Here is a 22,290-nt window from a genome sequence, read left to right as displayed (position 1 = left end):
CCCTCTTCTTCCCCTTAAATAACACTTGGGCATTCTTTTTTCTTTTTTTTCTTTTTTTTTTTTGGTGCTTCCTAAAGAAACAACTGTGTCAGCTGGCTTTTGTTTAGTATTTTTTATCATCTTTTTATGTAGAGTAGGCAATATGAGGTTTTTACTCAGTCTTCTGTGAAAATACTTCATACAGATGGTTGTATCGAGTACTGGGCACACAGCACTTCCCAGTCAACACAGGGGTGAAGAAAACAAGGATGAGCTACAAAGGATTTAGCTACCTAATGGTATCTAAAATTGCAGCGGCAGTTCTAAAATTCTTTTGCTCAAATAATTTCTTCTCTCTCTCAGTATTATTATTAAGAAGTTACTGAATAAAAATGTCTTTCATCCATTCCTCCCAGTATTATTGAACTTACAGGCAAATGAATTTGCCCAGGAATTGCTGCATGACTAGAGAAGATTGTTTCCTCTCTTTCAAGTCTTTTCAATTTCTTGATATTTGAGCAACCAAATGTAAGAAGCAGTGCCCTCAAAAACACTATTTTATATTCTGTGTGTAAAGCTCCTATGTGATAAGTGCATTCCCACTGTTGGGTTTTGAGCAAAATGTACAGAACTCTGTCGGATGAACCATGTGATGCAGCCAATACTTGAGGCTTAAATTCCTAAACAGTGAACATTTTAGTTCAAAATCTAGAGATTGTTAACACCACTAAAGCAGTTACTTGTAATATGCAGTTGGTCTTTTGACTTTGCTTTTCAGCATGCATAATGCTGATTGCTTTTCTTCAGCTAATAAAACAATGTCTTCTTGTGGCTTATTTGAATTACTTGGACAGTATTCTTGCAGATAAAAGTATTCAGAATCATTGTTATTTGTAATAAGGGAAAATTATTTATAATCATCACTGTTTTGATAGTAGACCCTGTCCATGGAGTGTAAATACAGAAGGTCCTTCTGTTGCTACAGTAAGAGCAAAGGTCTGTAACAAAACACGTGTACTATTGAAAGAGCCAAATTGAAATCCTTGAGTTTGATCTTCTCCATCTACACCTATTTGTCAGTTCTACCAATTTAATTTCTCCTTATGTTTATTGACTATATAATGTCTTTGGTCTCTCTAAGCAGAGATATCTAATTTTCTGGTTGTATTTCTTCAGTTATGCATTATCCTTTTTAAGCTGCTGAATAGACAGAGATTCAGTGATTATTGTAGGAGTTCTCATGACTATATAAAGTGTAAATTTTTTCTTATTTTGATTTATTGCATATTTGGTGAGGGGGGTGTAATGCATGTGTACTCTTTTTTCTTTTTCTGTGCAGTTGCTTACAAGTTTCTAAACTTTTCTTCTGGAAAAGCAGCAAACAATGGAACTTAAATAATCTTCAGTTTTAACTAAGAGGCCTTGCCCTTCCTTATTATTTCTTGTCTCTGTGTTATGATCATGCAGGACCTGTGTATTGATTACATGCAGCTTTTTGTAGAAACTTTTGAAGAATAATCCTTTAACAGTAGTTGGAATGGGGAGTATAGTAAACCAAGTCTTAGTCACACTTTTTTAGGTGTGATGCTGATAGAATTGCTCTGCTCTGACCTTAGGGCTCCTGGGTCACCTGTTTCTCTGCTTAGACTGCTGTTTAGGCTGCTGATTATTACTGAGCTCATAAAACACAATCATACAATTATATAATGGCTGTATAAGTTACATTATTCAGGCTGATGAATGGTAGATGTAAGGGGCATACCACTGAAACATTTTGTATAATCTTATTAATATTTTGTTTTTCCAGATTTGATGGATTATTGTAATAGAAGTATTTGCATTTATATTCCATCTGTTTATTTCCCTTTATTTCCTCTCTCTGAAATAGTCATGGTTTGTTAAAATGACAGAAAAGGCTGGTCCAAACCATGAAATGTGGTGTTGTGTAGCAAGGGAATAGTAACTTTTTTTTTTTTTTTTTTTGTCAGTGAACATACACCTTTAAAAAAGTTCTATAAGTTCACAAGGCTCATTTAGACTTTCTTTTTTACTTTGACTTTGGTGGTGAGAAGCATTTTGCAGTTTGGTTCGTAGTCTTTCTGTTTATTAGTGCAGACATTTATATTTGTCCATTTGTGTGTGTTTGAAACATCCTTTTGGATGTTTATTGTTTTCTTATGTTAAAAGGAGAATTTAGCATTAGGGATTTTCTTAGAATATAATTACTTTGCAAGATCACTTTCATCTTGTGTGGTTAAAGTCCTTGAAAAGCCATATCAATGTAAATATTGAGACAAGCTTTAGATTTAACAATATCAATGAATGATGCTACAATTTCAGTTCACGTGGGTTTAAACACATGCGTGTTATTTGTATACAACATTCATTAGCAATCTCACAGCTCAGTAAGGCTGTCAGAGTATTTTTATAAATGTGCATATGTTTTATTTGGTTCCAGGTTCTGTTCCCATTCTGTGCAGGCTGAGTGGGAAATGCATGTCAGAAATTACCTGTACCTTTTAGAAATGTATTTTAATGTGGTAAGACTAAAGTTCAGATTTTGTGCTTGCCTACTTAATATTATTTTAGGTTTATTTTAAGCTCAGTGGGTCTGATGCTTTTTTCTTCCATAATGCATTGCCAAAAGTTCAAGAGTATGTAGCAGCTCACCCCTAAGCTCTGTACACCAACAAGCAACTCTGAGCTTCATTGAATTATGCTCATTACAGATGCTCCCTGGCCCTAAGCATCTGTGGTCCAGGGCAACCTGACAGAGTAAATACAAAAAAATCTGTGATTATGTTTTCTGACCTGTTTGAGAAAATATAACACCTTTGTACTGTATTTTTGCTATAAAAGTTCTTAGGTGGAAGAAAATAATACCTGTCTGAGCATTTGTGGAGTACTATTCCTAAATGCAACAAGCAGTGGAATAAAAAGTACATAGGTGCTTGTTTGAAAATAATGTATTTAGTACAGTCTGTTGTTCCTTAGGGTGGCTAAAATTGTTTATAAGGAATGTGTTAATTACCTTCATCTTATTTTAGTGGTCAAGAACTTTATTACAAAATGCTTGTTGATTAATGAATTCACACCTCTTAACAGGATTTCCAGTCCTGCCATCCATAACCTCAGTGGCTAGGTGACCAGCTTTGACAATGAGAGTGATTTAATTGCACTTGCATACATCATAGTTGGACTTTGTGAGCATGTAAGACTGGAGGGAAATAGCTATGAGCGAAAAGAGAATTCTCACCTGTTCAGATAAAAATATTACCTAAAATATTTCCATAAATTGTTGTCCTAAACTGTAGTAATCATTGTTCTTCCCAGGAAAATGAAATGCACAATTGAATCTGTAAGCTTCATTAAAAAAAAAAAAAAAAAAAGAAAATCTAGACTGGATGGTGTTGTCTGACAAAATTTACTGGAAGTTCCAAGTTGTCTTTGTTTCAATGGAATCTGCCTTAGGCTGCAGACTTGTGCTTGTCCTAAGTTTGCTGAAGAGCTCAAGAAAATTAAAAGCTTGTGTTCCATCGTTTCTTTAGATGTTTCCTTGTTTTTGCAAGGTTGGAAAGAAATGGCAACTTTTCTCACTTAAAAATCCCCAAACTAAACCTCTTTATCTTGTTTCATTTGTGGACTCTTCCATCTTTCTCTACACATTTCCATTGTAAACAAATCAGAATTAATACATGGCATCAGTACCCAATAGCTTGGTAAGAAACAAGTAATGATTTCACAGAATTAAAAGAAGGTGCAGACAGTTCTGTGCTATAAATGGAATGAAGAGATTCCTGTGAATCTTCAGAAATTCTGAGATAAGGAAGAAGCAAAAAACTATGAGAACATATGCAGGGAAGGAAAGACAGGCTAGAATAGAGAGTGGATATTTCTGGAGTTAAGGCTGTCAGCTTTTAAAAATGAGACAAATTTAGAGTTTTCTGAAAGAAGCCCATTAAATTTGGGGGGTATGTGAGTACCAGGATCTGACCACTTGATGTTGATATTACCCATCTTCTAAAACTGGATGAAATTTAATCCAGAAGTCCTTGGTACCAGCAGTCCTGTGTTGGGAACAGGCGGCTGTGGAAGTGGTAAAAAAGCATCTTCTGTGTCCAGCTTATCTCATAAACTACTACAAAGGGGAATTACATGCTATATGCTATTTATTTAGTTCTCCTACATGTGTCCAAAGCCTGTAGAGCCATCTTTGAATGTTACTTTGATTCTTTTTAATTTTTGTGGGAAAAGGTAGAAGGAAAATAAGTTTGTTTGGGTTTTTGATTTGATTATGTATTTTATATTTGATGCCATTTTCTGATTAATACGCCTTGACCAGATGGTGTTGCAGAACTATTTATATTATGAAAACTTAGGCCTTCTGAAGGCAGTTTCTTTAAAAGGAGTAGAATTCAAGTATGTGTTGTGATCTTTAGTGTGACAAAATATTACTTTATTTAACCAGCCATCATGGATGGCATACAGAAGTAATAGAAACTAGCTACAATTATCAAACAAGAGAAGATGCTGGGAAACAGGGCTAAAATGTTTTTCATACAATTGTCAAATACATACTTTATATATAATTTTGATGGGTTTCAATCTTAACAGCTTCTCCATTCTTTGTATGTTTTTGTGCTTTGCAAAGAGTTTAGAGCAGCAGCCATTCTTCTTGCAGCATTGATTACTTTATATGAACATAAATCTTAAATTGTCTGTATTCAAATAGGATCACTAGAACCCCATTCCTACTTTTAAGTTTTTTTTTAATTATTCTTATGCTGTGTCCAAGAGAACACCTCTTGAGACCAATACAGTATTTGGACACTTGTTCATTTGTCTCATTTTCCCTTTTGAATTGTAGGTGCACTGTTAAACAACTTCTTTTATGAGCCTCTTCTACTAAATAATACTTGTAATAATGCATTTTTGTCTCTTTCAGGATACCAGTTATCTGTTCCTATTTACATAATACTGTTTACCTTATAGCTTTTTCCTTTCGCCATTTTGGGTTCAAGCCATTTTGCTTAGTAGCTCAGGTTTCTGTAAATAGATTTTCTTCTTGTTTCGTGTTGTTTTTTGGGGGGTTTGTAATTTGAGCAGAAATGTTCCATTCAGGTTTTTTGACAAAATCCAAAGCTCTTCAGTAAACCAGTGTGGTTGCCTGTATCCATAGCATTTGTATGTAGTTCCTCCTGGAAATCCATGTCTTTCCTTCCACAACTCCTCACAGAAATAAACTTCCTAGCCATAGTAGCCATGCACATTTGCTGTTTATTGTGAGGAATACCTCTTGCCTCTTTTTAAGTGAGAAAATTTGACAAGTGTTGCATTCTGCCAGCATAAGAGCTTGGTGTATATTCTGATTCATTGATGCCATTTTGAGAGAAGGGTAACAGTGATGTTAAGCAGAGCCTCATTTAGTAACTGTTATTATGGCAATATCCTCTTCATTAAAAGATAATATGATATGCTGTCATACATTTACTTGTTGTAAATTGTGTCTTCTTTAGCGCTTGCGCTACATTTGCATCTGCTTCTGTTTTAGGCAAGTCATTAATATTTTGTGCCAGTGGCACTCATTCTCTAAACCTTTAGTAACAAAGGTTTATAACATCAGCAGTGTACCGAGAAGGAAATGTGGTATTGGTGACATTATTTTTCTGTCTGTATTGAGTCAACACTAAAAAATTGCTATCTGCAAGTAAAACAGACTTTAGGGTTAGTGGTCTGACAGTACCTTTTGGTATGTAGTTATGAGCATGTTTGTACTCATGATCACTTCTCAAGCTGGGAATCATGGAGTCTTCTGCTAGCTGTTTGGATAATAAGAACCATAAAAAGCCAAGTGTGGTTCATGTATGCTCTTCTGGTAAGGCTACAAACACAAAAGTATATTGCACCAGAAGCTGGAGGAACTAAAATACATGTATAAAGTTCCAGTTGAAGGTAAAGAGCTTTGTTTCATGACCATTTCACATTTGGAGACCAGCCTGGAAATGTTACTTGGGTGCCAGCAAAGATAATGTAGTTTCATAGCAGAGTGTATCACGATTTTTCAGAATGCTTTTTCTTTTTCCCCTTAGCCTTGTCAGAAGTATTTAAATAGCAGTTTGCACAGTGACAACTCTTGCTTCAAAGTATCATGAATTCTTATAAATTAACCCATATATTTATGGGTTATATTTTTGAAGTATTTTACTGAAATTGCTGTAGTTTGAAATATTAAAATAAAGAGAAAATTATTGAGATTGGAAGGCATCTCTGGATGTCATCTTCCCTGCTGCTCAGGGAAGGGTCACCTAAATCAGCTTACCCAGGACTGTATCTGGATGGCTTTTGAAACTCTCCAAGGATGGAGACTCCACAGCTTCTCTGGATAACCTGTGTCAGTATACTCAGGTACCCTCACAGTGAAAACGTGGTTGCTGATGTTCAAATGGAACTTCCTGTGTTTCAGTTTGTGTCCATTGTCTCTAGTGCTTGCACTGGGCACCACTGAAAAGAGCCTCTGTCTATCCTCTTTGCACCCTCCCTTGAGCTATTTGTATGCACTAAGAAAATACCCACGAGTCTTTTCTTCTTCTGGTTAAGCAGTCCCAGCTCTCTCAGCCTTCCCTCGTATGATGGATGCTTCCGTCTTTTAATCATTTTTGTTGCGCTCTGCTGGACCCACTCCAGGAGCTTCGTGTCTTGTGTACTGGAAAGCCCAACACTGGACAAAATTCTCCAGATGTGGCCTCAGTAGGGCTGAGTAGAGACAGAGGATGAGCTTCTGTGACCTGCTGGCGACATTGTTGACCTCCTTTGTTGCAAGGGCATGGTTTTGGCTTCTGTTCAGCTTGGTCCATATGAAATTCCAGGTCCTTTTCTTCAAATCTGCTTTCCAGCTTTGAAGAATATTATAGTTCTAAATATTTTTACCAAAGCTGAAAATGTCAGTTTCTCTTACAGTTCAGTTTATAATTCCACTTGCAGATTCAGGTTTCTTGATGGTAATGGTAGTAGCTGCATAGTACTAAAACCAATTTGCAGTTACAGTACAATTGCTTTAAGCAACATTTCTAAAATAACTTTTGGTTTTTTCAGTCCTATATTAAAATAGAAATGTGCAAAATGCAGTACAAGTAAAAGAATGGCAATGTTTAATATGAATTAGGAGAGGGAACATTTACGTTCTCTTGAGAATAGCTTAAAATATATGTAAAGCAGCAAGGTGGCTGCTCCCCCACTTTTCCTCAGCATCTCTTCCCCTTTTTCTCTGGGAAAATTATTTTGGCAGAAAAATCTAAATATTCACTGTCTTTTGCTTGGCTAATGGAATAAATGACAAATGTAATAACATTTGTTATCTTTATTGCCTTGATATTAAATGTAAGAAATACCCCAAATGATCAAAATAATTTATTTTTCACAAAAAAACCCCAAACCTACAAACAAAACAAAAATGGTGATGAAATTGCAAATGTGTTCCTTCCCCAGCCACCAAAAGCAGGCTTGTTCCTTAGTTGTTGAGCTGAATTTCCCAGCCTGTCTTGGCCAGTGACGTACTTTCTGAGCTTGCAAAAGAGTTTGATCATCCAGCCCATAAGTCAGTTTGAGCCCAAGAGCATTGCAGTGATATAAACAGAGCTTTTGGGGGGAGGAGAGAGTCTGTAAAACGTCTTGTCAGATTTTAATGCTTGGGGCTCTTAAAATGCCTGCTGCTGGCAGGCAAGGACTGTAGGTCATATCTTTCCTGTCCACTGACGTTTTGTAACCCTTTGATTTTGCCCCAATGTTTTCTTAAGGCTGCTTAATTCACCTTTCTTCAGATTTTGATTTTGGTATAAGAATAATCTTCATTGGATTACATTTTTAGAATGAAACCTCACACGACGTATTTATTATGTGTCTTAAAATAGCTTTGTTTCAGGTTTGCTAGGTATAGCACTCACACACATGCTGTACTCCTCAGTAAGTCTTCACCGCTAGAGGGAAAAAAGTGTAGATAACCCTTTTTTTTTTATTCTTTTTCCTTTATTCCGATTTATAATTCCCTTTAATCACATAAGAATACCATACTCTTATCTCCTACCTGAGGCACTCAGATGTTAGAGAGATCTGTTTCCTTAGCTGTTAAAAACTGATCTTGGATATTCCAGTGGTGTTGTCCTCAGTCTTACTCATCCTCGGTACTGACTTTAAGAACGCAGCATGCTCCTTTGGCCAAAATACCATTTCCTTTAAACCTTGCTCTGCCTCAAGGATTTCCAGTGGCCACAACCAAAACCAGGGAGTCTCAGGAAAGGTTGGCTTCGGTACAGTGGCTTTGGACCTGTTGTTGCAATGCTGCTCTTTGTGCTACATTTCACGTGCTTGTGGTAGCTCTGTAAAAGGCTTTGTAAGAGCAATGCTCAACTTATTGCCCTCTTTCTTTGATTTTTCTTTTGTTCAGGTATTCCTGATAGAGCTGCTAAACATGCAAGAGCATGTAAAAATCTCAGGCTGTGTTAGGAAAACACTTGAGCCTTGTTTACCCTTTTCCCCACTGCTAAGGTACACCAGCAGTTATTTGTTCTGAAGTTCCAAAGAGTAGATGGGGCTGTAATGCTTACAGATACAAGACTTCCCAGCGCTTTCATAGCACCACTAGTGTGACAGGCTGATCCTGTTTTGTTTGCAGAGGATTTTGGAAATGGGAATCATTTATAGGTTCTACCACTGCATTCTGGTTAATTGCAAACCAGCTTGTGTTGTTGCTAAAAATAGCTGTTGTTACTTACCAGTTGTGAGTTCCATTCAAATATAAAAAATATACTAAACAACAGCCACCAACAAAAACATAAAACTAAAAATCTATTTGTAGACTCAGGCATTGTTACAATTATAGAATTTGTCTAGTTAATCTACAGGGTGGTGATATGGAAAAACTGGCTTGTTTCAATTTAAGAGATTGTTCATTAAATATTATCTTTTGGGGAATTTTATTTTGCACTAGTGCAGTGGATTTGATAGTACTTTCTAAAATATTTGAAAGGATAAGTGTTTAAAACATTTGGAATATATGGAAGGAAAATCATAAGGTTGTTACCTAGACCAGACCAGGCATCTTAGTGTAGGGTAGGGGAAAACACTCCAACACTGACAGAGAACTCTATTGAACGGGTGTTAAGCCTCTGTCTTTGCTTCTCCTTGGCAGGTCTTGGAAAGAAAATTGATGTGGAATATGAACTTCTATTTTAAGAAAAAATTAACGTTGTAGTAGGTTTTATCATGTAGCCTAAGGGAAGTTCTCTTTAACTGAACTCTGGCTCCAGTTGATTGATATGCAAATAAAATCTCTAATATTCAGATTAATGACCAAATTTATAGAGTGAATAACTTAAAAGCTAAATTTCTGGTTAACTTGAGAATAGTAAAGACAGTTTTAGGCTTAACCAATCGTTGCATCTTGTTTCTTATTGGTTTAGAGGAGAGTCCTGGTGTCATGAGTTTGTCAGAAGAGGCTCTTCTGAGAAAAATGAGTTGAAGGACTACCTGTGTAGAATTGTACAACTACAGTCTGACCTTAGCTCTGAGTGAAACACAGTGATAGAGACCAGTGAAAGAATGATTTAACTTTCAGTAATGTTATTAAGCATAGAGATGTAGCTGGTTTTATTTGCAGGTATTAGAATTGTGATAGATGTGTACAGTGAAGGATTGGATTTTTCTGTATATTTGTCTGCTGTGTTTGAGTACTTAACTAAAAGATGATGGTAAAGAAATGGTGACCGACATTGACTGAACTGTCATTTTAACAATGAGATTCAGAGAGAGGAGGGGGCTTTGCTCAGAAGCAGTAAACAAAATTCAGCTGGCTGTAAGCTCAAAATGTATAGTCTTATATAATTTTCTGTTCTGAAAACCATTATTTATTTAAGTTTTAGATACTTGCTCTTTTTTATATATATATATTTATATATATATATACACACACACATATATACACACACAAGTGAATCATTTGTGAACCATACATGTGTGTGAGAATGTAATATATTAATTACGCCAAAAAGCCTACCTTTGTTATTTTGGGGATTTGGTGGGGGGGGGAGGGGTGTTGGAAATAAAGCAGTGATCTTTTAAAAGTGCAACAGCTTGGTGACTAGTTTTATCTCAAATACAGAAGGAACAAGTTTGATCTCTTCTAATATTTCCTCTTCAGCCCTTAAATTTGACATCACTGGTGCTAAGTGGCATAAGTACTTAAACCTTTGATCAGGAATATGTTGCAAAAAGATAATACCTTATTTTATAAGGTGTTTAAATGTTCAATCATCAACGGTGACATTGATCCAGTAAACTGTACTTCAAATGTAACATCTAATAACATACTTGGCAAGCCATGGGGTTTTCCAAGTGATGTAGTGGCAAATTCATAACCAAAACTAAATGTTTTCATTTAATTTAAAAGAAAAAACTGAGAGCAGAGAGGGGGAGATGACCAAAATCTCTTTTTCCAGTACTCTGAAATTTGGCTTTTTAAGTAATGGCATGATAATGATTTGTTTATTTTATAAAAATACTAAATTATGGAAAAATATGTTTGGTAAAATGCAATTAATTTTACACACGATACAAATACAGGAGAGAAGTGGCAAGTAAACACTGTAAATACGGGTTTTAAGTAGTTGAAACTGGTCCTGTGCTCAACCCCTACAGTGTGTGTCCTGACCTACCCTTGCAAAGGACGGGTTATGTGCATGGGGAAGAGGGATAGATGAAGGGAAGCAGGGTTTCTGGCTAGAAGCCTGTTCTTGTTTAGATTTCAGTGACAGAAGGCCTGACCTCTTTCTGTTTTCTTGTTCTCTTTTCTGTGCAATTTCATGGTGGCTGACTGGCTTCATGATTAGTCTAAAATAAATCAGGAGTTGATGCTTATTCTCTTTCCGGCCCTCTAGCTAGATCATTGAGTGTAAAGTTTTTAGAAGAACTAGTTTTAATTTGGCAACTATATTCTCTGGTTAAGCCTTTTTACAAAAGATCACGAACTCTGAGAAGTCCTAATGAAGGCATAAAAAATACAGAGGAACATTTTTTTAGAGAGTGGTCTTAAATTATTTTTTTTTCTAGGTGATTGTGGAAAGCCAGTGGTCTTGGTTTTGTTTTGTTTTTTACTAGACTGAGGTTGTTTATGTTTATGGAAATCTAATTTCTTCTTTTGCTTCTCTTTCAGTAATAGTTATGCACGAGTGCGAGCTGTGGTGATGACCCGGGATGACTCAAGTGGTGGATGGTTACCGCTTGGAGGGGGTGGACTAAGCTGTGTCACAGTCTTCAAAGTCATTCCCCAGGAAGAGAATAGCTGTGCTGATTTTCTTATCCATGGAGAACGACTCAGGGATAAAACGGTAACAATTTGCATCTATTTAATTATTATGTTAAAACTCTATGGGGCATAAGTATAGATGCTTGCTTATTATTACCTATAGACTGCAAAGTAAATTTACAGTCTGTCTAATGCTGTTGCAGAACTTTTCTATATCAGTGATTGTGTACCAAAAGAGCCAGTTACTTTTTTTAAATGTAATACCCTGCTTTTTCAGAATCAAGCACATTGAATTTTAGAAACCCTCTATCTGTTTTGGGGAAAATTTTGCTATTAATTTTTCTTCCGATGAAAGATTAGAGTGAAATCTTGTTTCTATACCAGTTACACTGCATTTAGGAGGAGTGTTGGAAATGAATTTTATTAAGAACATGAAATAAGGTGGAATTCCTTAGTAGTGATTTGGTTAGCTGTGGAATATGGCTATGACAAAAAGAAGCCATTTTATGTGAGAAAAACTTTGTATTCAAAGGCAGCAGGAAGCTGACAGGTCCAAGAATTTATCTGATTTGATGAACACATAGACAGTATTCATTCATCAGCTACCTTAGATAAAATACCAGTCATAAACATCTCTGAAGAAGCTTCATGAAAATCAGCCTCACCAAAAGAAAACTGGTGCAGGATCTCAGCCGTTTCGAACATGCAGACTTAAGGGAGACAAAATGGGTTTACCAAGGATTGTTTGGTTACTTGTGTGGCAAACAAATTTCTCAGTGGGGCTGTGTCTTACTGTGGGGACAAAGAGAAGTGGGAAGGCACAAAAGCTGTCTTCATGACTTTTATCAAGAATTTATTCTTCTCTGCAAACGAACTTTGATTGCTCTGTAAGCTTAAAAGGTAAAATTACTTCTTATACTGTACTGCTGACCCTTCCTCAAGCTCACCAGTTTCTCCCCTGAGGCAGGACTGCTGAGTTTTCTGCCTTGACAGTGGCTATTGTAGGAAGAGAGCATATAAATAGAAATTCTGCTGACTCAGTTGTTTCAGTGGGGCGTAGCGCTATTAGCAGAGTACCCTGTGTTCCCGCATAGCTACGTGCACCTGCAGTTCCTTCCTCACTTTGCAGTAGTTCCCTTTAGAACTTTTTTTAGCCTTGTTGAGGTTCTTTCTGAGAAGCTTAATTGCGTTTAGAGATACTTGATAATTTTTTCTTAATTCTTAATACTTGGAATATTCACAGCTTGCCTTAAGAATAACAAAATCCTCCAAACTAGAGACCGGCCTAATGTGTGTCTGCATGCATATTTATATGTCCAGCCATCAGTGCCCTGATCTGTTTGCAGTGGCCTTTCTCCTGTTTCCCCTAGGCAAGACTTGTGTTGTTACCACTTCTGGTAGAAGGTTTTAAATGTTTCTCCCCCTCTTCCTGTCTAAAATCAAGATCATGTTAGCATGAATATGTTTTCCAAACCTTTCTTGTCTTGAACAGTTTGTTTTGTTTTCAGGTTTTGGTGTGTGTCCCATCCTGTGTCCATCTGTCTTCCTTGTACTTGTCCCCCAAATGTGACCTAACTAGTCTGTCAGGGCAGATTGTAATCTTGCTGTAGTTCTGGGAAGTTTCTGTTGGAAGCCAACCCCTCAAAAACACAGCACAAAAGGTGGAAGTGCAGCTAGGACGAACATCTCTCCCATGTATATTGGATAAAGCTCAAGGAATTAACAAATATAGATTTGGGTTGTGGAGAAGAACACTGGAGAGCCAGTAATTCTTTGATAACTGAATGAAAGGTCACTGTGTATTCATGTATTTCTACAGACTTAAGATAATGCAATTATAAGCTAATGTGTAATGAATTAACAACTGAGTGGTATGGTATGCAACAAGACCCCACTTGGCACAGAAGAACCAAGATACTGCACCAAGATATGCGATGACAAAATTAGATCATGACACTTATTTAGAAGGGCAGAAGATAGCAGGTACTGAAACAGACACGTCACTGATTCTAAAACTATTCTGATCATTATGCTTTCAATATGGTTCATGGTTTTATGTTCGTTCTTAGAATATTCCTGTGAATTCACTGTTCAAGCATAAATTTTAACCTTTTCTTTAATGAAGCCAAACACTTGGGGTTTTAGTCCAAACAGAAGTGACATGTGAGTATTATATTTTATAATAATTATGTATTTTATTTTTTTATTTAAAAGTAAAGCAAAAGTGGAAGCTGCTGTATTTGCTTTGGAGTAGAGCCCAATATTTTGATCATCTTCAGATTTTGCGGAAGTGTTATGCTGAATCTACTGTTTCTGGGCACCAACTTCCCTCTAGTCTCATTTTAGAATGCCTTTAGTAAATCTCAACGACTGAATAATCTTTGAAGTTAGTAGTATGCTGTTTAGTCCGTTGCTCTGCCATTGGATTTGAAAAGAGAGTGTAACAATTTTTTTTTTAAACTTCCTAAACAGTTTCTAACATTCCAGTTATTCAGACTTTGAGTATGTGTCTCTTCAGGAATGTTTAATTAATAATCTACTGTAATATCTACAAGTCACTTGGACCATAGTTTCCAATTCACTAACTTTTTTTGCAAGGTACACACAGCTGTTTCTGAAAATACTTCTATGGATTAAAAGAGAAAGTTATCTTTATAAACGTCCCCAGATTCTCTAAAGTCACATTATACATTGCTAAAATACCTTTCTAATCGAGATTATATCTTGATTTTCTCTGGCTAATAAGTCTCTTCTTTTGTGAACTGCCCTAGCTTCCAGAAAGTGTACAGAAATTCCCTTATCCTGGAAACCTGGAGTATGGAACTTGGAACACTTTTCTGTGACATGGGAAAACTTAGGTTTTGAAATAGGTTAGAAAGTTAAATGGAGTTCAGATCTATGGCTTTTACCTAAGATAAATGGGAATCATGATGCCAGTATCACTGTTTAACCAGTGTGTCAGTAGAAAGGTGGAATTCTCTCCCATTTAACCAGTGTGTCAGTAGAAAGGTGGAATTCTCTCCCATTTAACCAGTGTGTCAGTAGAAAGGTGGAATTCTCTCCCAAAGCAGCTTGAAATCCATAGGTGAGATATTTGATGGAGGTGTCTTCCAGATACCTCTTAAATGATTATACTGAGGAAGAATTAATTAACTTTAGTTGCTGCTTCTGACACTACGCTGCAGTTCCATTCCAGCGTGCCAGATCTTTCCATGTCTTCTATAGGCTATGCAGACCTTTAATATCAACTATAGGTCTCAGTTTGTACATCAGCTGTATAAATTAAATACTCCAGAATTAGCATCAATATATTGAAGATCCTTGTTGGAGAGGGCTTGTGTTGTTTCTTTTTAGACCTGAGATGCAGGTTGCTGTCAGCCTTTCTATGAACCAGCCTCAAACTACATGTAGAACTTCCAAAATTTTTGTGCAGTACAGAGCTATTTAAAACATCTTGTGGCATTCACAAAAAGTATCCTAGTTACCTGAGAAGAAAATCAAAGTGGTGGCACCATTGAATTAATTTGAGAGAGAATGCTCCCCGCTAGTTTGCTCAGGTTGTTTAGATTTGTGTTGGAATGGAAGGGTATTTCATTAAGGCTTTTCACATAATTGCACATTTCCCCCTTTATTATAATCACCTTCCTAGACCAGGCTCCAGCCAGTCTGCTTGGAACAATTGCATTGCCTCGTAACCTGGTCAGGTCTGCTGTTCTGTCTTTCTGTGTTTACAGCAGCTCTCTTCTATCTTAATAGCACTTGTGCTAAAACATATTAGGCTCAAACTTACTGGTTTTTGGGCTTTTGTGAGTTTTATCTCTCGAGTGAAAAATCTAATAGATTTCTCTAGTTTATTTTTTTCTCCAGACTTTCGCCATGCAAGTTTTTATCAAAGGATAAAAAAAAATACTATCTTTTAGATCATGGATCAGGAGTGACAAAGTTTAAAATCTTCCTTTGAATAAAAACAAATTATGCAAAGGGAGAGACACAAAGCTGAAACTGAATATAAATACCATTCTCTTCTAAAAACCTGCTGTTCACAAATGTAAATATTTACTTTTTAACTTGTCTTTAAAATTTGAGGGAAGGTTGATTCTGATGGGCTGTAGTACAGCCCTTACATCATCTTCTTTTTGAAATGAATCAAAAGAAGTGTGGGGAGAATAATTATGTCATATGGTTCCTGTGGCACTAGGTGCATATACTCTGTAGCATGAACATACTTGGGTTGTGCTGCCTGTTCCCAAGAGAAAAGCAGAAAAGGCATTTAAAAACAATGTGCTTACATTTGTGGATTTGAGTTGGAAATGAGAAACAGAGCTGTCTTACATGTGCTTTTGCATGCTTTGAAAGTACAGCTAGAAACCAGTAAAATAGTATCCAGTATCTCAAAATGTTCAATTATTTGTTCTGTTACCAAGATAGAAATGTGCATCAAATGTGAAAGTTTTTTTTTTTCCTGAACTATGCTTTAAATAATGTCATACCTTAAATACTAGTTTTATTTCTGCTTAAGGATATTTGGGTTTTAAGTGCTGAAGTAGAAAATTTCTGACTTGGAGATGGATCTGGTCTACATAAACCAAATAGATTTTATTGGCTTTAAAGAATTTAGTTTTTAGAGGTGAGAAAAGAAACATTAAGCAAACAAGTATTTTTGAGTGGCAGTGAATTCATTAATGTTAGACTTAATGGCATCTAGATATTAGAAAGATTTTTTCATTAAACAGGAGACATACAGCTCTGTTCATGCTCTGAGAATTTAAATTTTGGTCATGTGGATCTGATTTTTTGTCTGGAGTGTGATGATTCTGCAACATTTTCCATTATGTCCTGAAGTAGATGTTTCATATTGGCATGGAAGTCTTATATTAAGTCTCCAAATGAAGAAATACTTAAGAACAGTAACCCATGGGGTGTTTTTTGAAATGCAACTTACTCAAGCTGTAGGCACTTTATTTACAATTTTTCAGGTCTTTGCTGTGCTTATCCCTGGAGATTTTGGGGAAGGTCTACCTAAAAACCTTTGGGAGTGCATATTCTGGATACTTGTGGGGCAGTAAATGATCTTCACATATGATATGGATATATTGGAAAAGCTTGGTTTCCATTTCCAGGCCTTGGAGAATACATGTATGATGATACTTCCTCCCCAGCCCCTATGATAGTTCACATGCTTGAGCATCAGGAAGCCCTTGGCAAAATTAAGTTTTACAGTTTAAAAATTCACTATTCCTGCAAAGCACAGCAGTGTTTCAGGGAGAGAAAAATGCTTCCTGGGGATGATTGGTATGTTTTTTATTTGATTCGGTTTTTTTGTATTTGTGGATGTAACAAATACTATTGAAGGCCTGGATGTTTATAAATTTGTGTCCCACTGCTAATTGAAACCTATGGCTTTTTCTCTCAGGTAGGGCAGCGTCAAGTCTTGCTTGTATAGATCCTTATATCTGATAACACATACAATTTTGATGCAACATATTTTTCTCTTTTAAATGCCCTTTCACTTAAGAGGTCTGTTTTCACGCCAGTTTAGATGGGAAAAATCAGTGTCACCCCCTCAAATGTGTTGTTTTCCTTGAATGAAGTTGAAAACAGTATTAGATGGGATGTTTACTGCTTTTGTTAATCATGGCTTGTTATATAAAATGTGAGGGTTCGAAGTGGCAAGTGGGTGTTGCTTTTTGGGCTGGAGGGAGTTGGTTTGGGGATTTGTAGTTGGGTTTGGTGTGTTTGAAAACTGTAGCTTCTCCTCAGTGAAGTTTTAATCCAGTTTTTATCTCTAGTGGTAAAATTGTTACTGGGTATGGACTTTCAGTATGAAATAATGTGGATTAATCCCTTTGGGACCTGAAATTCATTGTGATGCTATAACATCAGGCTTGCAGTACTTTTTGTTGATGTTTTGGATGACACTGCACACAAAATAGACTGTTAAAATAGTTGGTCTTAATGTATTAGAGATCCCCCTAAAGAGCTCTCACACCTAGAAAAGGCAGTGCTGTGAGAAGCCTTCATTTTTAACTGTTCTTTCAAAGAAGAAGCAAGTTTAAAATCATTTGGAGGAACAAAGAACAATTTGATGCACCTTAGAACTGTAGAATAATCCTTTTTTAATTCCTGAAACAACTTTTCCTGTGGACCTACAGCAAACTGATTCCTTTTTATGTTTTCTTGTAGGCAGTTTTACCTACACATTGTTTACCATTTAGGGAGATCCAAGGAGAGAAACAAAAAATTACTTAATGCTGAAGGAGTTAATATGTGCAGAAAGAATATTTTCCTTCTAGAAGCAGAGGTAAAAGGCAATAACAGTTGAGAGGAGATGATTACTGGTGGGTTGTAGGGGAGAATAAATAATGAGGCAAGAGATAAAAACCTATTTGCCTATGTAATAATTAGACAATGAAAGGAGAAAAGGAACACAAAGAATATGTAAGAGTAATCCAAGTACCGGTATGTATATATCTTTTTTTTTTTTTTTTTTGAAGTTTGAGGGGTTTTCTCAATATAATTGTTTATACTTAAACTAAATTTTACCATATCCTATGAGGAATTTTTTATTTGTTTCTTTAAAAAGCCATATATGTAACAAAACAATAAATTAAAATTCTAAAAGTGCATCCATGAAATGATAGAATATTATTGAAATGATAAAATATTGAATTTCTTAATTCATCTCTGTCTGTGTAGGCCTTCATCATCAAATACAGAGAGACATGTTGTCTTGCTGGGGGCTTTATTATACTAATATGGGAGCAGATCAATGCATCTCCCTCCATACTTTCTTGTTCACACTGGATTTTTTTAATCAATAAACACTCAGTGTAACAATGTTGCTTAAAGTATTTTTTTCCAGTAAAGTAAATGTGCAAATATAGTTTTAAAGCCAGACTTTTTGAAAGAGTGATGATAGGGCTTTCCAGTACCTGAAGGGAGCCTGCAAAAAAAGCTGGAGAGGTATTATTTGACAGAACATATAGTGACAGGAAGAGGCAGAATGGCTTCAACTTGAAAGAGGGTGGATTTATATTAGATACTGGGAAAGAATTCTTTATTGTGAGGGTGGTAAGGCACTGGAACAGATGGCCCAGAAAAGTGGTGAATGCTCCATTCCTGGAAGTGTTCAAGACCACTCTGGATGGAGCTGTGAGCAACCTGGCCTAGTGGAAGGTCTCCCTGCTAATGACAGGGGGGTTGGAACTAGATGGCCTTTGGGGTTTCTTTCAATCCAAACCATTTTATGATTCTCTGTGAAGACTGTGACTTTGCTTTATAACTGAATGTTCATGTAGACCTGTAATGATTTTGTAGCCAAATAATTATGTTAATTATTCAGTTACTGTTTTTTTATAGTTGAACATGAGCCACAAATGATTTTTTTGTCTAGGTGCAGGCAGTAGTACATTCATAAAGATTTTTGGTTTTATTAATTTCATTGTTTTAAACAATTCTCTTGTATTACTTTCACTTGTCTAGTAGCCTTTCTGGGAGAAATCTGAAAATCTGCCTGAAAGCAGCATGAAGTTAGTCTAGTCCTAAAAGATTTTGTAGATCCCAGTGATACAGTAAAACTTTATATCAGCACACAATGCTTTTTGGGGGCATGTGACCTATTTCATTTGCTGAACATCTACCAAGTCTGTACTGATTGTTGCAGGTATGAGATACTTTTGTGGCCATGAGATTTTTGAATAGGAGGATTGCCTCAGTAAACAAATAGTGTCTTCAACCCATACCACTTATCAGCAACTGATAGTGAATAATTTGACTGTAATGGAAAGGAAGTTAAAACTATGTCTTTGTAGCAGGAAGAAATTTGAAAAGAGACCTCTATGAAGTATGTTTTTAGGTAGTTCATAAAGACTACCTTTTGTTCTCAAATTTGTTATATTAGTCACTGATATCTTTTCCTTCTGCTTTCTTTCTGAAAGGTGGTCTTGGAATGCACATTAAAGAAAGACCTTGTTTACAACAAAGTTACTCCTACTTTTTACCACTGGAAGATTGATGACAAAAAGTTTGGCCTCACATTTCAGAGTCCTGCTGATGCAAGAGCATTTGATAGAGGTATTCGGAGAGCAGTAGAGGATATTTCTCAAGGTACATATTTCAGGTGAAAGACTTGGTGGGATTGAGGAATATTGAGCACTTACTAAAAAGATTCAAAGCACGTTGTGTAACATTTACATTGACAGTATTCAAGGATGTGAATTAAACTATAGTATACTGGGACTTGATTAGTTTTTGAAATAGTACTTCTGGCATTTCTAAAGTGCCATTCATTCAAGTGTCTTAAATTGTTTCACAAAAACTAACATGGTAGTTTTCTAAAACATCCCTATGTAATAAAGCATTGCCTCTTTCTTTAGACATGAAGAAATGGAGGAAGTTGGAGTGTTATATTCTCTCACTTGGATCTTAGAAGCTTTTTGCAAATCCTGTGTTCTTGTAGGATAAGCTGGGAAGTTGAATGATTTGTGACCTGTTGAGTTCTCTCTTTATCTGCATGCACTATAGTTTTATTTTATACTAACAGCTGAGTTAGTAGTAGTTCTGCATTCAGTGTAGTTCTGAGGACAATTTTTTTTAGGAACAGAAGAATTTACTCAGACAGCAATATGACCAGCTGGTTACAGAGCTTCACTGAATTAATGGTGACCAGTGAGCAAACTGAAGAATATCATCAAGCCTAGATACTGAGCTGGAAATAAAATAAATGCATTGCTGGATTGAGACAGGGAGGGAAGAGAACAGGTGTCTATTCTATGAATTGAAAGGACATCTCTTTCAGGCTTGTAAAAAGTAACTAGGGATTTTATGTGTTCTATCCTACTAATGAAGTGAGACCATGTTTCTGACGGGAAATATTTCTTGACATGCTGTAATGACTGCTTTGGAATTGAGTTGGTATGATCCATATCCCTTCAAGAGAAATAATTAGAGAAGTCATTTTTTTCTCTTAGGTCTCACAGTTTCAATTTCTGCTGATTTGTAGCAAAATACAACCCAGTGTGCATTCATGCCAACCAAATGTCTGTCTTTAATTTTCAAAATGCTACATTAGAAGGAATATACTCCCTTGCTTCTCACTGCTGCTGATGCTTCTCACTTTGAAAATGCTTTTATAGGGAAGGTGGGAACAACAGAGAGGAGTGTGGCTAGGAACACTTAGTATAGAAAATGCAGTGTAGAAATGAATGATGCCTACTAAATACACTTGAAATGCAGTGATCTATACGTCAAAAAAGTAAACAAGAATATTTATGTCATCATCACTGGATATTGAGAAATGGTGTGGATTACTGGAAGCAGTAAGTGGTAAATGTGAAGAAAATAACCTTGTCCACATTTTTTTCTTTATATGAAGGTTATCCACCCTCCCAAAATGATGTTGAAGTGGCAGAAGACTGCTTTCAAGTGAGTAAATTTTTTAATTAATTGTACATTTTTTCTTTTACAAATGTACTCAACAGATTTTGCTCTCATTAGTGAGAATAAGCAAAATAAGAGCAATAGCAAGATTCAGCTTACTGAAATAAGTTCCAGAAGAATTATCTCAAAGACTTATAATATTGTCTGTCTTAAATGAAGTAGTTATTATTTAATCCATAGGATCATTAAGCATCCTGAGTTTAATTTTTAAGTTCAAAATGTCTATTCAGATGATGTCCTCTTTGATCTTATTGAAGCATGAAATACTCTTCTGGGAAACAGAAAATAGAGGGATAAAGAATATTTTTACTTGTTTGTACATCTTGTTTGCTTTCTTAGATTTCACTTAGATTTGTCACTTTAGAAGTGATAAAACACTTCTAACATCAATTGGTTAGAGTTGAAAAGATGCTGTGACAGTGGTTGAAAGAATCTAGTCCAAACAAAGAAGTTTAGACAATTCTTAAAAACACACTGAAGATAAAGTAGTTGCTTGTTGAGATTCAAGTTTTCATTGATCCTTTTTTACACTATTCAATTTCTGTAGGTCATAATCATATCATATACCATAAATACTGTAATAGTGATGCATAGCACTGTCTGGTAATATCCAAGAGTCTATGTAATTAAAAAGCCAGTATAAAAACATTATGGAGGTGTATACACACACACACAGACTAACTGTAGCTGAGTAAATCCTACTTGTGTCTATGTATGCTTGTTATTTTTTCCTTCTTATTTATGGTTTTAGGAAAAGCCATATTTTCATTCACACATATATTCAGTTTTCAGAGTGCAGAAATTTAAATTAATATGAAGATGGTAAAGAAACAAACTGACTCCGGAGTCTTAGTGGCTATTCAGAAAACTGATAGTGTTGCTAAGTGATTTCTTCTGGGAAACAGTCTTGTCACTTATGCAATAATAAATCCTGTGTCAGTGTAAATAGATCCAGCATAGAACTTCTAGAACACAAAATCAAGAAAATTAGCAGCTGACTTTGAAGATATGGTGACAGAAGACTGAGAGTCAAATATTTAGAGAGGATACTGCAATGCAGTGGCAATACAGAAGTCTCCTGATACCTTTTCATTTAGTGGTAGAAGAAATGTATTTCTTTGTGTAAGTGTTGGCTGTGTAACCACTTGTTGTTCTTTTTTTGCAGTGCTTTTTTAAGGCACTTGAAAGTAAAATTGCTAAAAAATATTAGATATTTCAGATTTTAAAAAGAAAGGAGATTTTGACAGGATGAAGGAAATACGTGCCAAAGTTAATGCAGTCCTTAATCAGATCTTAAAAGACTTGCTTAAACATGCTTTATTGCAAGGATTAATAACTGAACAGTTTCTACAGGCCTAGTGAGATTAGAACAAGCCTTGATTTTGCTGACTTGTATTTACTTTTCTATATGAGAATGCCAAAATTGAGGAAAATATCTGAGATTCATTACAGTTAGCAATTTGTTATTGGCAAAGTGGAGAGAAGTGTATTTACAACTTCTATATATATATGTGACTATCAATACACCACCTCTTTACATATATAAATATAGGTTTACTTTATATTATATTTTTAAA

The 22,290-nt window shown here is 35.8% G+C and overlaps 1 protein-coding gene across 1 annotated transcript in view; it reads left to right on the top strand.

Annotated features, from left to right (window-relative positions):
* Positions 1–5,781: 5,781 nt before the first annotated feature.
* SPRED1 (sprouty related EVH1 domain containing 1) overlaps positions 5,782–22,290 on the top strand; it is a 28,321-nt gene continuing 11,812 nt past the window's right edge. The window contains exons 1-4 of the mRNA XM_062495380.1: positions 5,782–5,854; positions 11,134–11,357; positions 19,213–19,381; positions 20,649–20,698. Of these exons, the coding sequence (XP_062351364.1) occupies positions 5,782–5,854; positions 11,134–11,357; positions 19,213–19,381; positions 20,649–20,698 (516 nt within the window). The remainder of the gene's footprint in view (positions 5,855–11,133; positions 11,358–19,212; positions 19,382–20,648; positions 20,699–22,290) is intronic.

Source organism: Cinclus cinclus, chromosome 6, assembly GCF_963662255.1.
Source record: "Cinclus cinclus chromosome 6, bCinCin1.1, whole genome shotgun sequence".
In the NCBI taxonomy this organism is placed as follows: domain Eukaryota; kingdom Metazoa; phylum Chordata; class Aves; order Passeriformes; family Cinclidae; genus Cinclus; species Cinclus cinclus.
The sequence above is the reverse complement of the archived record's forward strand: the minus strand, read 5'-3'. Positions and strand labels throughout refer to the sequence as shown.